At 45.2% G+C, this 12,472-nt stretch overlaps 1 protein-coding gene across 3 annotated transcripts in view; it reads right to left on the reverse strand.

Annotated features, from left to right (window-relative positions):
- Positions 1 to 1,670: 1,670 nt before the first annotated feature.
- Positions 1,671 to 12,472, reverse strand: part of ABCC4 (ATP binding cassette subfamily C member 4 (PEL blood group)) — a gene marked incomplete at both ends in the record, with an annotated part of 289,171 nt that continues 278,369 nt past the window's right edge. For all 3 annotated transcript variants that reach the window (XM_080688958.1, XM_080688957.1, XM_080688956.1), the window contains one exon: positions 1,671 to 1,778. In XM_080688958.1, the coding sequence (XP_080545084.1) occupies positions 1,671 to 1,778 (108 nt within the window). The remainder of the gene's footprint in view (positions 1,779 to 12,472) is intronic.

Consider the following 12,472-nt stretch of genomic DNA (forward strand, 5'->3'; position numbering starts at 1 on the left):
GTTCTGTTTCATTAAAAATCCTATGATGACATCAAAACAGAAATGAAAGAGAAACATGTTTATATGACTGCTTATAATCTTTAAAGAGCAAATAAACATACATAACCTTGAAAACATTTCTAGTGTTTAAACAGTCTCCTGAAATACTAACCCTGACTATTGATAAACAACTTACTATGCATGATTTATTGGGCTGAACATTAATCACAGGCTTCCAAACACAAAGTCAAACAGCCACGACAACAGTGGGTTTTGGTGGTTCTCTGTGTGAGTGTTTTTCAATGCTTCATTCTACAAGACATCTGTTTCTCTCTGTGGACGAGTCTACAAACCACGTGTATGTGTGTGTGCGTATCCATTATCTGTATTTTAATTTTGCAGTTTAAGGGTGGTTATACCTTATTTTGAGAGGTCATGAGACTCCGTTTTTAAGTGTGACAGTAAAATGTTTTGTAACTTGAGCTCAACATACCATAGCTACCACCATCGAGAAAAACTAAAGACCCACAGTTCAAATGAGGTACAAGAGATCCCAGGAAGTACTGTGGTTTGTTGAGTCATTAAATCAGAGGGTCCTAAAGAAACTGCCATTCGTGGTCAGAAGTAAACCAATCCGGACAGGCTCCTGAAAGCGAAGCTTCTGGATGCTTCCTGAGAACACACTACATAATTACAGTCAGTGTTTGCAATGGTTTTCATTTTCCTCACCAAGCCAAGGGAGCCTAGGTATGCAATTTTGAAAGGATTTCAAGAAAGGCTAGCCCAGAAGGCTGTAGTCAATAGAGGTTTACCTGCAGTGAACCAGAAATCCAAGTCAGAATAATACTATATGTCTCAGGAGTTAGAGTCAGAGGTTTGGCCTTTTGGGAAAGCATCCCTATGCTGAGTTAGAAACTGAAGCAGTTTCATGTCACGGAGTCAGGAAAATATAATGGACGAGGGCTGGTCACGTGTCTGTTCTTCATTATGAAACTGCCTACAAAAGCTCCCATTTTGAGAAAGTGTATTTATTCTTCCTTCTCATTTAGAAAAACAATAAAGTACTGTCCTTCTCTACTTTAACCATATGTCTTTTATCTTTTGGCAGGGTGGAGTCTCCCTACTACAATGTCGCTTAAGTGAAAGTATGTTTTTTCCCCCTCAATAGTTTTTATCTGTCTTCTAACCAGATGCCTTGGGGAAGGCGATGGACCCTAGTAATGTTAAAGAAAGCGGTGAGACAAAATGGCAGCTTCACACAGTCTTCAAGTGAGAAGAATCCCTGATAGAACTGGAAATCAGTATGCATTTTTTTTGGGGGGGGGAAAGGATTAAATAAAAGCCCCCAAACAACAACAACAACAACAACAATAACTACAAAACCCGTGACAACTTTGTTCTATTCCTTATAAAATGGGCTTTGGCTCTGGGGTCTTTTAAGGCACAAAACCTGGTAGACATTTCTTATTGGTGACCTGCACCTTTCATTTGGATCCTTAAAAAACAACCATACCATTTTTGGTAGAACTTGGGATCACTGGATGAAGTTGGGAGAAAAACCCCAATAAACTAGCATCTTGTATGTGTAAATATTTGTTGCTAGAGTCAAAAAGGAGGAAGTCCGGTATAGTTTACACAGTGCAATAACCACGGAGAAAAGCCGCTGGAACAGACTCGACATCTTGGTAGGATCATAACGCGGTCTCAAAAATAGTTAAGGCTGAGGGCTGTCCATTGGAAGTGTTCAGAGCCACGGGGTCAGTATGAGTGATATCCGGATAGTTCCTTTTGTAGTACATCTGTCAAAAAAAAGGGGGGGGCATGAAAAGAACATCTTTAGAACTTTCAAAGTCGTCTTCTCTAAAGCAATGCGTTTCTATGTTCGTTTCTTCCTTCCTATAAAGCAAATCATCCCCTTCATTGAGGTTCAATTAAAAATCAAGGATGGATCTATTCTACGGAGAAACTCGCCCCACTGAAACCCTCAGCTGGGCTGGGCCGGACGCCAAACCACCTGTAGATCCACTTTAGTTCTGATCATTCTGATTCACAGATACGTTTTTTCTCACTCCATTAAATTGATAAGCAACATCATCTCACCGGCTCGAAACCTGGAGATAAATTAAAAACAGGGGGACAAAGAGGCAGGGAAGTCTAGCAGCCGGCACGAGGGTTTCTCATTTTCGCACACAAAGTGAGCACAATAGATTTGGATGTTAATATCGGGTTGTAATCCCTATATTTTATAAACTCTTGACTGACACGCATTGAAATGCTGGCGTCTATGTATGAAATATCCCAGCGTTTAATTTGTGCGGCAAAGCAGTCAGAAGGCCCATAGAAATGTGATCTGTGGATACGGGGCCACAATAATGAAGAGAGGGAAAGCTTTCACAATGACCCAACCAAGCAACTTCTCTAAAATGTAAGATGATACCCCAATAATAGGACAGTTCTTTGCCAAGCCTTTGACTTCCTGAATTCTACCAATTTCTAGCTGAACTAGAAGAGATACAGGCTTTCTGATAAATGCATAATCAGAACATAAAGGGAATGAAACGCTGTCAAGTTTCTCTGTTCCACCATCGTCGGTTTTTAGCAGCTGTATCGTATCTCTGTTCCTTGACAGATGCGTATAACAAAATGAAATAATGTCAAGACTTGTGAGCTCTTATCTCCAAATGCGCTCAGGTGAAAAAGGAGCGTGGAGGTAATTTTTCTCTCTTTTTTCCAAAGAAGAATGTAAGAAGTTTTGTTTGAGTCTTTAAAACAGAATATGTACCATCTCTTTGAGGCTGACACGGGTCATGAGCCCCGTGGGCCTCTGAGTTATACGATTCTATCTGTTTTATAAAACCTGGCTCCAAATATATTTGTGGGTGCTGTCAACAAAGTTATCACTGAAGATAATGGACTTCACGTACAAAAGAATACCGAGACACCTACTTACATATTAAGTGTACTTTCTTTTATTGCTTGCATATTTGCTACTCCAAACATATTGGTACATAGAAAATTCAACATATTAAAAATGTCCTTTAAGAAAAATAAGAAATTCTCCAATAACGACTCCACTGGGTGAAACTGGAGGCTATGTCCATTACGACTCAAGTTTACAAATATAAGACACTTTTGGGTGGAGGAAAAATTCCATGTCATCTCCTATTTTTTGAGGTAGATATGTTTTCTGTGGTTATATATATATATATATATAGCCCAAAGGATTATATCTTGTTGAAACTAAAAACAGCTTCCACCAAAAAAAAAAAAAATGGAAATGCAATTTGCATTCAACTTTTAAAAGTTGATATCCTTATCAATGTCATTCTTTTCTTTTCTTTTTTTTTTTTTGGTGGTACTGGGGGTGGAACCCAGGGGTTTTCTACCTCTGGGCCATACTCCCAGACCTACCTATTTTCTATTTTATTTGCAAACAGGGTCTCACTAAGTTGCTGACAGCCTCACTAAGTAGCTGAGGCTGGCTTCGAACCTGTGTGACAAGCTCCCAAGCATGGGGATTACAAGCTTGTGCCACCATGCCCAGCATTAATGTGTGTTTTTGTTTTTTTTTTTTTTTTTTGGTGGTACTGGGGTTCCTGGAAACCCTTCTACCTCCGGACCACACTCTCAGACCTATTTTTATACTTTTTTATTTGGAAACAGGGTCTCTTAGCCAGTGCAGCTGGCTTTGAACCTGTGTGATCCTCCTGTCTCCGCCTCCCAAGCACGGAGATTACAAGCGTGCGCCACCACGCTCAGCCATAAATGTAATTTTTTAAAAAATAAAATGTTGTTATAAGCCAGGTGTAGTGGTAGGAGTGTAGCTTAGAGGTTGGATGCCTTTGAGTTCAATCTCCAGTCTCCAGTACCACCACCACCACCAAAAGAGAGAGAGAAGGAGAGAGAGAGAGAGAGAGAGAGAGAGAGAGAGAGAGAGAGAGAGAGAGAGAGAGAGAGAGAGAGGGAGAGAGAGGAGGAGGAAGGAGAGAGAGAGAAAAAAATAAAGGAAGGGAGGGGGGAAAACATTGCTATTAGCATACTAGCAACTCTTAGCCAAAATGGTCTTAGTTTCCTCATATGAAATGCTTGGTCTAAAATAACTTCCTCTAGCTGGGTGTAATCCCAGCATTCGGGAGGCTGAGACTAGAGGATCGCGGTTCGCAGACAGCCTCAGCTACTTAGTGAGACCCTGTTTCAAATTAAAGAATAAAAAATAGGGCAGGGGGTGTAGCTTAGAGGTCAAATGCCCCTGGGTTCCCTCCTCAGACTCACAAAAACAAAACAGAACACAACAACAACAACAACAACAAAACTTCCTCTGTATAAAATCCTTTATTCGACCTTTCTTTTTCTTGACTTTAGCATGTTTTATGCTCTGGATAATGGCAGAGGTGGTATAGAGCATCCTTTTTGTAAAAGCAGAGGCGATGATGGGCCCTCTCCAGCAAGGTCCTAAGGTCAGGCCGAGCAGGATGGGGAAGTCCCGCCTTGGCCCTCCCTCCCTCCCAAGACATACTGCTGATCCTGGAAAAAACGACTTAACTCCTCTCCATACTGGCTGCCTCATCTGTGAAATGAGATAACAGTGACTTACCTCATAGGAACTAATTAACGGCTGCAAAGCGCAGGGTGAAAACACGCTAAGTGTTGGGTGTGTTTCTGAAAGCTGCTCAGAGAAGTGGCCCCTTAGTGCCCCCAAAGTAGCAGCATTACCTGGCTTGAAAGATGCATGCAAAATGCTTAGGAGTCTCTTTTGTGGATCTTCTGATTTTATCTTTACAGAACCCCCGGGTCTTAGTTGAGACACCTGCAACCGAGTGAATATGGGCACCCAGGAGGCAGAAGAGTCCAGCGGAGCCATTACCGAAGCTGGAGGCCCATCATTTACTAGCTGGTGACCTTGAGACATTACTCAAATGCTTCTTCCTTGGTTTCTTCATGTGTCAACAAAGGGATAAGGGTGTCACATCAGCACATTTGTAAAGACTGAAGGAGATAAAGCCCGGAGATCTCAAGTTCCGGGCGAGCTGGGTACAGGCTCTCTCCGGTTTGGTTCAAAGAGTTCCACGAATGTAGGCTGAAACTATGTGTAGTATTTAAGCTCTAGCTCATCCACAAAGCCACCACGAGGGAAGTAGCTCTTACTCAAGGCAAGAGAGCAAGTAAAGCTCCCCTTCATGGACAAAGGACAGTGACAGGGCTTTTATTTACATTGGATTGAATGGCCCCATCCCACACGCTGAACTCTTCCCAGCTCCTCCTCTTTGCAGCAGGTCTGACTTTGGTATCCATTGCTGTACGTATATGATTGTCAAAGAGTGTTGGAGAGTTAGGGCTTTCTGCTTTTCCCATAATGCGGTTCTTGTCTCCTGGCCTTTCAGAAGTCACCTTACACATCACAGATATTGATATAAGCTCAGCCTTGAATGAAATCAAGGGCCACCAAAAATCCTGACTGGCAAAATATCTGCAGGGGACACCATGTGCAGCGGAGCAGGGAGGCTGGGGCCAGATGGAGCGGGGACACATCCCAGCAATAATCGTGAGGGTGCAGCGAGCTGCAAGGTGTGCGGACGGAATCGCGCAGGAACGGCCTTCCCGAGGCGCCCGCACCGGAGGCCCCGGGAAAGGAGAGGTTCTGACGTGAGGGCGGCGCCGTCACCGCCCAGCGGCTCTCGGGTCACAAGTGGCTTTTATGTTAAGGATGGAGGAACGACGGCCCAGCCACAACCACCCCATAGCAACATGGTCTAGGGAGAAGCCATTTGATTTGAAGGTGGAATAACAAAAATAAAAGAGTAATCTAAGATCTGTAAAAGTTACGCAAACAGAAATGTGGAAGGGGGAACAAGACAGTCATGACGCACAGAGAACAGACACTGAGCCGGGCGCGTGGGGCGTCCCTGTAACCTTGGGAGGCCGAGACGGGAGGACCACAGATGTGAGGCCCGCCTCGGCAGCTTAGCAAGGCCCTGCTTCAAAACAGAAAAATGTAAAGGGGCTGGAGTGCAGCTCAGAGGTAGAATGCTGTTGGGTTTAATCCTTGTATCAAAGGGGTACTAAGGGTTTCACTGAGCAGATGAAAATAATAGAAAACAACGCAAAACATTCAAGGACCACGGAGCGGAACCACGAACCAGCGCACCGCAGGGATGGAAATGTCCAGCGAAACGTGGCGAGCAGGAGAGGATGATGAGGCCTGGGCTGGCAGGTGGAAGTGGAGTGGAAGAGAAGAAAGTATCAAAGGCATGACAGTTTTACCCGAGGTAGCATGAAGATGGTTAGCTGTGGCTGGAACAAACCAGTGTGAGACATGGGAATAGGAGCCAGAGGGCAGGAAAAGTACCTGAGAAAGATCTGATTTTTTTCCCCATTTTATGTTACAGATAGAACCCAGTGCCTCTTGTATATAAGGCAAGTGTCCTAACACTGAGCTACACCCCCAGCCCAATACCTGGAAGTTAATAATTAAAAAGGATTAAGGGGCAGGGCATGGTGGCACATACTTGTAATCCCAGCATTTGGGAGGCTGAGACAGGAGGATTATGGTTTGAGGTCAGCCTTAGCTACTTAGTGAGGCCCTCTGCAACTCAGTGAGACCTTGTTTCAAAATAAAGAATAAAAAATAGGGCTGAGGGTGTAACTTGGAGGTAGAATGCCCCTGGGTTCCTTTCCCCAGTATCCCCCACCCCGCCACACACACAAAGAATCAAGGGTCTAGGGCCCAATACTTGGGAGGCTGAGACAGGAGGACCACAGGTTCGAAGCCAGCCTCAGCTACTGAGTGAGGCGCTCAGCAACCTAGTGAGACCCTGTTTCCAAATAAAGTATAAAATAGGTCTGGGAGCATAGCCCGGAGGTAGAAAGCCTCTGGGTTCCACCCCCAGTACCACAAAATAAACACATAAATAAATAGACAAACAACATATAACATAGACATGATACTTGAAAAGAGGACAATGTGATCAAAGAAAAAACCTCAAAGATACAATTGAAGTAAATGTCTATAAACAAAAGAAGGTTTGAATCTAGAGTCAAAAGGGGGAACAGTGAGATCCCAGGAGAGACGAATGACCTTCAAAATGGAGAAGGAACTCCATGGTCTCTCGAGAGAAAGGAACAAGTTATGTCTGGTGTGACTTCGACTCGCCGGCCGGGATAAACACTTAGAAGACCTCAGAGTAAAAAGTACAAAACATGAAGGGAAAGAGAACGTGACCAGGAATTTTGTAACGGCCAAGTTAGGTTAGAAGTTGCCAAGTACGCAGTGAGCAGCGAGTCAGGGCTCTAGCTTCCACGAAGCCTCGTCTACAGCTCCTTTATTTTTTTAAATGCCGGGCGTGGTGGCGCACGCTTGTAATCTCTGCACTTGGGAGGCTGAGACAGGAGGATCGCACAGGTTCGAAACCAGCCTCAGCTACTTAGTGAGGCTCTCAGCAACTTAGTGAGACCCTGTTTCCAAATAAAATATAAAAAAGGTCTGGGAGTATAGCCCGGAGGTAGAAAGCCTCTGGGTTCCACCCCCAGTACCACCAAAAAAAAAAAAAAAAAATGCCCGACACCCACTAAGAAACGCATTCCACCTTAAGTGCTGGCAGTGCACACTCACCCACGTCCATCAGTTCTGAAGGGAGATGCGTGAAAGATCCGGCGCTACTACGAAAGGCCTGTGGCTATTTTCCTTCCATTCCAATCGTTTCGAATTCGATTTTAAAAATCACACAGACTGCCGGGCGTGGTGGCGCACGCTTGTAATCCCCGCGCTTGGGAGGCAGAGACAGGAGGATCGCGCAGGTTCGAAGCCAGCCGCGCTGGCGTAAGAGACCCTGTTTCAAAAATATAAAATAGGTCTGGGAGTATAGCCCGGAGGTAGAAGGGCTTCCAGGAACCCCAGTACCACCAAAAAAAAAAAAAAAAAAAAATCACACAGACTGTGGGAGACTGAATGGAACCCTTAATTCCACCAGTGGATCGCAGCCTGAAGTCTGAAAAGAACTATACTAGGGCTGGGCATGTGACTCAGTGGTTTGATCCCCAGCACTGGGGAGAAGGAAGGAAGGGAGGGAGGGAGGAAGGGAGGGAGGAAGGAGGGGAGGAAGGAAGGAAGGAAGGTAGGGCTCTACCAGAGCACAAGCTTCAGTCAGCTGAGAAATGGAGAAGAAAGACATCACTTAAAGCCGGGAAGCTGCCAGACACAGTAGCTCACGCCTGCGATCCCAGCACTCGGGAGGCTAAGACAGCAGAGTACAGGGTCGCGGCCAGCCTCGGCAACTCAGAGAGGCTGTTTGCAACTTAGGGAGACTCTGTTTCTAAATAAAAAATAAAATGGGGCTGGGGGGTAGCTCGGAGGGAGAATGCTCCTGGGTTCCATCCTCAGCACCACAAAGTAAGTAAGTAAATAAATGAATGAATAAGGAAAGAAAATATAAAAATATAAACATAAAAATAGTATAATAGGCTGGGCGTGGTGGCACATGCTTGTAATCCCTACGCTTGGGACGCAGAGACAGGAGGATCGCGCAGGTTCGAAGCCAGCTGCGCGCGCTGGCTTAGGAGACCCTGTTTCCAAATAAAAATGTAAAAATAGGTCTGGGAGTGTAGCCCGGAGGTAGAAGGGCTTCCAGGAACCCCAGTACCACCAAAAATAAATAAATAAATAAATAAATAGTATAATAGTATAATAGTGTAATAAAAGTATACTTAAGGTTTGGAAAAAAACAAACAAAAGTTTGGTGGTAGAATAAAAAGAGAAGTATGCTTATGTTATTGTTTATAATGGGAGTCAATAATAACAAAGTGCATTTAAGTACATAAAATAATAGCAAAGAAACAGAAAACTTCAGAGAAAGTTAAAAAATATACTAAAAACTGAAAGCATAACGTGATGGAATGCAAGACAAAACACACCTGTACTCTCAATAAAAAAGGAACTAAACTCATCTGCTAAAAAAGAAAAAGGAGCTAAGATTAAATCTAGAGCAAAAACCGAACCTTGTGCCATATGAAGACACACCTTTGGATATTAAAGGCAATCAAAGACAGACAGGGCCAATGAAAACAGGCGCGGGGAGGCTCAGCCCTAGCTGTGAGCCAGCCTGGCCTCAGGCCCAAAAGCATTAAGCAATTCACAGAACGGCTCTTTAAAATGGTAGGAAATATAACGTACGGTGAAAACCCCAGTCGTTCCCAGCACTGGGCTGAAGACGACGCCTCGACATTTTCAAAGCTGAAATAACAGAAGATACACAGAGCGACGTGTACAGCATGAGACTAAATCACCCAGGGACAAGACACAGCAAACGGACCAACACAAAGAGGACACAGACGACCTTCGTGTTGTGACTGATGAGGGCGATCCAGTTATCAAGCTATATACTTGAGACAGACAATATTCCATCTTGAGCATCTTGAGTTCCCAAAGAATATTCACAGAAATTCCCTCCCCACTAGCACAAAGGCAAATTCTTTTTTTTTTTTTTTTTTTTGGTCATACTGGGGATGGAACCCAGGGGCCTTCTACCTCTGGGCTACACTCCCAGACCTATTTTATATTTTATTTGGAAAAAGGGTCTCTTAAGCCAGCTGAGGCTGGCTTTGAACCCGTGCGATCCTCCTGTCTCCGCCTCCCAAGCGCGGGGATTACAAGCGTGCGCCACCACGCCCGGCTAAGCCTGACGAATTCTGAATGAGTAGAAATGTCCAGCAAACATCCCATGATCAAGAAACAATGCCAGTAAAACTGGTGAATAAGATGGAGAACAAACATGAAACCCTCATATTCCAGAAAGCTTAAAAATCTTCCCTCTTAACCGGGCGCGGTGGCGCACGCTTGTAATCCCAGCACTTGGGAGGCTGAGACAGGAGGATCTCAGGTTTGGGGCCAGCCTCAGCAACATCGTGAGGTTCTCTGCAACTTAATGAGGCCTTGTTTCAAAAGTAAAATAAATAAAATAGGGTGGGAGATGTAGCTCAGAGATAGAATGAGCCTAGCACCATAAAAAAAAAAAAAAAAAATCCTTCCTCTTAATTTCTGGGCCAGAGAGGAATTCAAGCCAAACTTGGAGAATGTGTATGAATGAGATTTGATGAAAGCATCCCATTTAGAACCTACAGGATAGAGCCAGGCGTGGTGGCACACGCTTGTAATCCCAGCACTCGGGAGGCTGAGACAGGAGGATCGCGGTTGGCAGAGGCCTCAGCTACTACTTAGTGAGGCCCTTTGCAACACAGTGAGCCCCTGTTTCGAAATAAACTGACCAACTGTAAAACAGAATGTGAGAACAAATAAATACACCCGAGAGCTCCTTCTTTGGGGAACACACAAGAGCTAACCTAACTGGCTGGAAAAAATAGGAAGAGTGGAGAGAGCATAAATACTAGAGAGCCATGAAAAAGAATAATTATATAGAGCAATATTATTGAAGCTATCATATGAAATGATAATGCACGAAAGGGCAGGGGACGGCGCTCAGCGGTACAGCGCTCGCCTAACATGTGCGAGGCCCTAGATTCTAGTCTTAGCACAGAGAAGAACGAACCATTTGTGCTTAAAACATGCACGCAAGGTCACAGATGCACAAGATGAATCAGCCAAACTGCAGAAGGTGTGCTGGATGGCAGGAGTGAGAGAGTGACTGACTTAGTTTTTACTTATAAAGTTTTTTTTTAAGTGTGATTTTTAAAGTTTATAGCATTAGCATGTATCATCTATTAAAATGACTATTCAAAATAATTTTTAGTAGCTAGGTGCGGTGGTGCAAGCCTGTATAACTCTAGTACTGGGGAGGCTGAGGCAGGAGATCTCAGGTTCAAGGGCCAGCCTTGGCAAATTAGTAAGACCCTGCCTAAAAAAATAAAATAAAAATAGAGGGGGTAGAGTGACCCTGGGTATGATCCCTAGTCCCCAAACCAAAACAACAACAAAAAATACATTTTTAAAATTTATTTGGTCTCTAAGGCTCTGACTCCTAGAACCTAGGATGTTAGGATTTTGTAACTTTTGAGTTGTAAGTGGGGATTTTGCAGAAAGATACAATGCCACTTCATAGGTGTGCTGTGCTGTGTCAGGGAAGAGAACCACAGACGCTCACCCTCTGCGGTGGGCTCAACTGTATGGCAGCCCTCTCCCCCCAGATCTGCTGAAGTGCTAACCCCCAGCCCCCTAGGATGCGACTGTGTTTGGAGACAGGGTGATACGAGAGGAGAGTGAGTTAAAATGTTAAGATCTTTACAGTGTGGGCTTTCATCCAGTAGGGCTCCTAAGGGCAAACCAGGGCACGATGCACAGAGGAAGGACCCTGGTTGAGGACGGCTGGCTATCTCGAGGCCTCAGGAGGGACCGGCCCCGCTAACACCTTGACTTTGGAATGCTGCCTTCCGGGACGGTGAGAGAAAGGTTTCTGTCACGTCAAGGCACTCGGCTTGCAGTACGTTGCACAGGCAGCCCGGCAGGCTAATGCACCCTTGAGCTGTACGTATCACAGAAAGTACTTTGCCTAGTTTTTTCATGGATCATCTCGAAAGGCCCATCAAAGAGTGACTCAGCTCGCCTGCACCAACATTTTCAGAAAAGCAACTACGTGGTCAAGGATACGTGACTTGGAAGTACCTTTTCCCAGAGGCTGGGTTTTCTTTTCAAACAAAGGCGTCCTAATCTGCGCGAGTGAAAAGCTTGCTGATTTAGACTAATCCGCCCGGCGTTCCAGTTCCAAGTGATGCGCTGATATTTGATCTTGTGCATTTCAGAGGCTGACAGGCTGACAGCCTGCTCTCCTAAGAGGACCCGGTGTGTGCAGAAATGACGTCAAGAAGATATTCAACTTGGATGGGAATCCAGCCCTGTCCTTCCTCATGTCTCTGTGCGGGGGTGACCCGCACCAGTGGTCAGGCAGGCGCGAGGTCCCAGAGGGATGCTCTGCCACCGCGTGAGCCTGGGTGGCCGGTCCCACTGTGGACGCCAAATGACACAAGGTGCAGTGTTCTCAAACTCGGCGGGCAATGCTGTAAGGGTGATGCCAACTTCACCCAGCAGGGTGCTTTGTGTTCTCCACTGACCCGCTGTGCCGTCGAGAACCTTAGACCCCACGTCCTCATGACAGAGTGTGACAAGAGAGAACTGCTGGATAGCTGGCATGGTGGCACACACACCTGCGACCCCGGTACTAGGGAGGCTGAGACAGGAGGATCGCAGGTTCCAGGAAAGCCTCGGCAATGTAATGAGACTTTCCGAAACCTAGTTAAGACCCTGTTTCCAAAACTCTAAAAGGGCTCAGGGTAAGCCGGGCGTGGTGGCGCACGCTTGTAATCCCCGCGCTTGGGAGGCTGAGACAGGAGGATCGCACAGGTTCGAAGCCAGCCTCAGCTACTTAGTGAGGCTCTCAGCAACTTAGTGAGACTGTTTCCAAATAAAATATGAAATATGTCTGAGAATGTAGCCCGGAGGTAGAAAAGCCCCTGGGTTCTACCTCCAGTACCACAAAACAACAACAACAAA

The sequence above is a fragment of the Muscardinus avellanarius genome, assembly GCF_963383645.1.
Source record: "Muscardinus avellanarius genome assembly, chromosome: 2".
Classification (NCBI taxonomy): Eukaryota; Metazoa; Chordata; class Mammalia; order Rodentia; family Gliridae; genus Muscardinus; species Muscardinus avellanarius.